Source organism: Ursus arctos, unplaced genomic scaffold (assembly GCF_023065955.2).
Source record: "Ursus arctos isolate Adak ecotype North America unplaced genomic scaffold, UrsArc2.0 scaffold_19, whole genome shotgun sequence".
Lineage (NCBI taxonomy): Eukaryota > Metazoa > Chordata > Mammalia > Carnivora > Ursidae > Ursus > Ursus arctos.
The window spans coordinates 44,026,879-44,031,401 of NW_026622863.1; the positions used below are offsets into that span (position 1 = coordinate 44,026,879).

General features: G+C 64.9%; 1 protein-coding gene across 1 annotated transcript; it reads left to right on the forward strand.

Annotated features, from left to right (window-relative positions):
• The first annotated feature begins 1,742 nt into the window (after positions 1 to 1,742).
• Positions 1,743 to 4,103, forward strand: LGALS7B (galectin 7B). The gene is made up of 4 exons (XM_026481732.4): positions 1,743 to 1,821; positions 2,220 to 2,308; positions 3,076 to 3,277; positions 3,899 to 4,103. Exons 1-4 carry the CDS (start codon positions 1,807 to 1,809, stop codon positions 4,010 to 4,012), a joined length of 420 nt encoding a protein of 139 aa, XP_026337517.2. The 5' UTR covers positions 1,743 to 1,806; the 3' UTR covers positions 4,013 to 4,103.
• Positions 4,104 to 4,523: the final 420 nt, after the last annotated feature.

The window sequence follows — 4,523 nt, forward strand, 5'->3', positions numbered from 1 at the left end:
GCAGCGTGTGAAGAAATATCCAGCCACAAGGAAGAGCTCAGGAGAAGCATGAGTCGCCCGCATCCATCGCACGGGAGAAGGAGGCCGAGACAGTGGCCACCCTGCTCTGGGAGTAGCGGACCCGTCATTTTGGGACCCGTTCAGGAGCTGGTGCTCCAGCCTCAGGCCCCCCAGCCCCTCTGTTGGAAGTCCTGCTGCCCAGCCCTGGTCCACACCCGGGCCCCGCCCCGCCCCGGGCTGCTTCCCTGCTGTGTGGCCTTGGCTGAGAGGCTGCCCCTCCCCAGGCCTCAGTGTTCTCCTCTACAAAATGGGGGTGCTTCTGCCACCTCCCCCCGCCCCCCGGGCCAAACCCAACTGCCCAGCCTCCCTCTCTGAGGCCCTAGCTCCCAAGGGGCGCCCCCACCTGGGTGCCTCGTGAGGTGGGGGGATGGAGAGTCTGGGAGGCCTGGGGGACAGTCGGGTGGTGGATCAGGTTGAGTCTGGTTGTCTCCACCCAGAGTTTCCATTCTGTTCTCTGCCCCAGGCCTCTTCCCCCTGTGGGGTGGGGCAGGAGTGGGGGCTGGGAGTGGGGTGGTGCAGGTGGGTGGGAGGGCTGCTGGGCTGCTACGAGGGGTTTCTGCTCAGCTGTGTCACCCTGCCTCTTCCCTGCCTTCCAGAACCATCTTTCAGCATTCTCCCTCTGCCTGCCCCTTTCGGATCCTGGATTCCTCTCCTGGAGTCTTGGGCTATGGGGGTTGGCAGTGAGCCTGGGTGGAGGAGGGTCTGGGTGTGGGTGGGTCCTAGACACCCCTCCTGGCCCTCCCTACACCTGAGAGCTAGCTGGGAGAGTGGCCGCGGCTCTGGGACGTGGAACGGGACAGAGCTTTAGAGGAGAGAGGCCCACAGGGAGACCCGGGAGAGAGAGTGGGAGCCAGAGGGCCCGGGAGAGGGAGCAGGGCACTCACAGGGACAGAAGACATAAAAGGGATAGAAACTGCCCGAGTCCAGGAAAGGCAGAGCCACACGGACATGGTAGCGCCCAGGCTGGTGCTTTGGGCAAAGGGCCTCCCCTCCCTGAGCCTCCGTGTCCTTGGCTGTAGAACGGGGGTGACCGAGGCCCTTGGCGGCTGGGCTCCCGCTGAGCGCCCAGGGAGGTGTGGAGTGCGCAGGCGCGCCCAAGGCCTCAGAAAGGGCACGTGCTGGCCTTTCTCATTCCTTCTTGCCCTGCATTGCAGGCGCGCTTCCGGCTTCCCGTGGGCCAGGCCCTGCTCTCGGCCCCAGGGACGCAGCGCCGGCCCTCAGGCGAACCGGCTGGCCCTCGGAGCCCCTCTTCCGGGGCTGCGGCTGCTCCTGGGTCCGGGGCCTGAGCGGGCAAGTCGGGGCGCAGCCTCAGCCCTGGGCCGCAGGTCCCAGCCTGGGAGGGGGGCCTGGATTGTGGCCCCCCGCGCGGCCTCTCACGCCCAGGTCTCCCAAGATAAAATAGACAAAATACTCTTTTCTCCCTGCCAAGCAGCAGGAAGACAGGACTGGATGGATGGTGGCTCACCCGGTCCCCTCTGTCCCCAGTATTTCCTTAGGAACTGTCTTTATGGTCATTAGCTCAAAGGAGGGGGGCAGCACCCCTGGGAACCCTCGGGAGTGAAGGGAAGGCACAGGGCCCAGAAAGAGGGTGCTGGGCCAGGTGGCCTCAGGGCCAGGGTCTGTGCCAGGTGTGGGCGGTGGGTGTGGAAATGGGGGGTGAGTCAGCCTGGCCTGCCCCGCCCTGCTTTTATTTAAGGTCCCAGCAGCCATCCCCACCAGCGCCATTTAGGCCCCACTGTCCCAGCCATGGCAGGGAGCTCCGTGAGTGCCTCAGGGGCCTTGGGGTTTGGGGGGCTTGGACCCAAGGCTGCACCGGACTAGGGGAGGGGCTGGGCCCGCCTGACATCTCCTGTTTGAAAGGAGAAAGTGGGTGCTAGGGTGTGCTAGAAGTGCTTGGGCTGTGGCTCTTGGGTTGACCCAACCCAACCCAACGCTCCCATCCTCTCTTGGATTCTCTCTCTGTGTGTGTCTGTTGATTCTGTGTGTTTCTCTCCCCACCTCTGCCTGGCTCTGGCTCTCTCTCTCCTGTCTCTCTGTGGCCTTTCTTCTCAGCGATTTAGCTGATCTGGGTCCTGGTCCTTTTCTGCCTGGGGCTGACCCATCTGTCTCTGTCTTCTGCGTCGCTGGTTGCCTTGGTCCCCGCACCGCTGGTCCTGCAGAATGTGCCCCACAAGACCTCTCTGCCCGAGGGCATCCGAGTCGGCACTGTGATGAGGATTCGTGGTGTGGTCCCGGACAAGGCTGGCAGGTGAGCCCCCAGGCCCCAGCGGTAATGGTGGGAGGTGTCCAGGCTCAGCTGACCCCGACTTTTTCCAGCCCAGATGGGAAGGAGTTCAAGCCACCTATGTCCACCAGGGTCTTGGAATCCCCAGGCCATCAATGACTTTCCGGAATCTCATGTCTTCCCTTATTTGTCCCATGGCTGGGTACAAGTTGGGGTGCCTATGTGTCCCCAGGAATCTGGGGGCTCCAGGGCAATCTCAGGGTTCCTACCTCTCATCCTATGACTCCCAGTCCGAATCCCCAGGAACTCTGGAAATATGTCCTGTGATCTGGAGGTGCCCTGGGCATCTGGGAAACCCAAGCAATCAGTCCTGAGACTTCCTGGGTCCGGGAACTGCGGGATTGCTGGGAATCTGCGGTGCCTGGAATGATGGGGTCCGCGGTACTGTTCCTAGCCCTCTAGGAATGGGGATACCCTCGGAATGGGGAGCACCCTGGCCATGGGCACCATGACTCATGGCAACTCTTAGCGGATTGGGAAATTGAGGGGCACGCAAGCCATAGCAGGGCGACGCTCGTGCAGGTGGGTGTGTCCAGGGTCCCCAGAAGTTTTTGGATGCCCTGGAATCTGGGTCCTGGCCTCCAGTCCACGGCCCTCCTTCTGTGGTGTGAGTCTGAGGTCACTGTAAATTTGGCTGGCTTCCCACCAGCGGCTGCAGTCCATCGGTTCTCGATCTTAACTTGGTGGTCCTTGGCCTCCGACATGTATCTGCCCCCCCCCCCATCTACCAGGTTCTACGTAAACCTGCTGTGCAGTGAGGTGCCCGGGAGTGAGGCCGCCCTGCATTTCAACCCCCGCCTGGACGAGTCCACTGTGGTCTTCAACACCCTGGAGCAGGGCGCCTGGGGCCGAGAGGAGCGTGGCTCAGGCATTCCTTTCCAGCATGGGCAGCCCTTCGATGTGCTCCTCATCGCCACGGAAGAAGGCTTCAAGGTGGGGCCCTGCCACCTACAGGCAGGCTGTGTTGGGGGGAGGGGAACCATAGCGTGGCCTGCTGGGCTGGAGTTTCCCCAGTCCCCCTTCTTCCCCTGGTGCATCCCCACTAGTGTCACAAGGCAGGGGTGAGGCAGCGGCAAGGACCAGCGAGCAAGAGCCAAATGCCCAGAGGGTGGGTGTCCCCTAGCCTGGCAGCGGGGCCCCGGTTTTCCCCCTGACAGTGTGTGAGGCTGACGCTCTGGGGCAGGGCAAGGCTGGGTCGGGAGATGGGCCCAGAAACACGCGCCAGCGGGCGGGGGGCGCCGCAGACCCTCCAGCGCCCAGGCCATTCACCACTGCCCGTGGGAGCGGCAGGAGGGCGGCAGGGCACGCCGCAAGCGGAGCGAGCAGCCCCCGCCAACCCTGAAAACGCACGTCTTGGGCCACCCCGTCGGCCCACAGAACGTTCCCGACAAGCGGGTAGAACGATCGGGAGCCCATTTTGCCACCGGGGAGCCCGGGGCCCGGCGTGCTGAGGGAGGGCCCAGGTCACAGGGCGCGGGCCGAGTCGGGAAGGACCCCCCAACCCCCCCACCCCGGGCGGCCTCGGCACTCCAGCGCGGACCCCTGTCCCCGCAGGCGGTGGTCGGCGACTCGGAGTACCACCACTTCCGCTACCGCATCCCGCCGGCGCGCGTGCGCCTCCTGGAGGTGGGCGGGGACCTGCGGCTGGATTCCGTGAAGATCTTCTGAGACCCCCCCGGGAGGACCGGGGCAGTGGGGTCCCCGGAATGGCAAATAAAGTTTCAGCCCACGTCTGTGCGCCTCCTCTGTGTCTGTGTTTCCTGCGTGCAGACGCGGAAGGCAGGTTCAGAGAGGTGCCGACTCCGAGCAAGTGTCACCCAGCGGTCCCGCGGCCGAGGCGCGATGCGGGACCGGCTCTGGGAGGACGCGTGTGTTAGGTTAGGGAGGCCTCTGGAGGGTCGCGATCGGCTAGGGGTGTGTCTTGGCTCGTCTTCCAGCCGCACTTTGCAGGGCAGCCGGGCGGTAGTGCGGGTGGGGGGAACCTGCTGGGGGTCGGAGCGGGCTCAAGCTCCCCTCGGCGCCCCCTTTGCGCGGAACGACGGAGCCCCAAGGGGTGCATCTGCCAACGGGGGAGCGAGTCCCCACATGCCTGGTGCCCTGGAGAGCCCGAGCTGGGGAGACGGGGCCTGGGACCCGTGCGGGCTCCCGGCGCCGCTGCCCCTCTCCTGTCCCCTCTGCG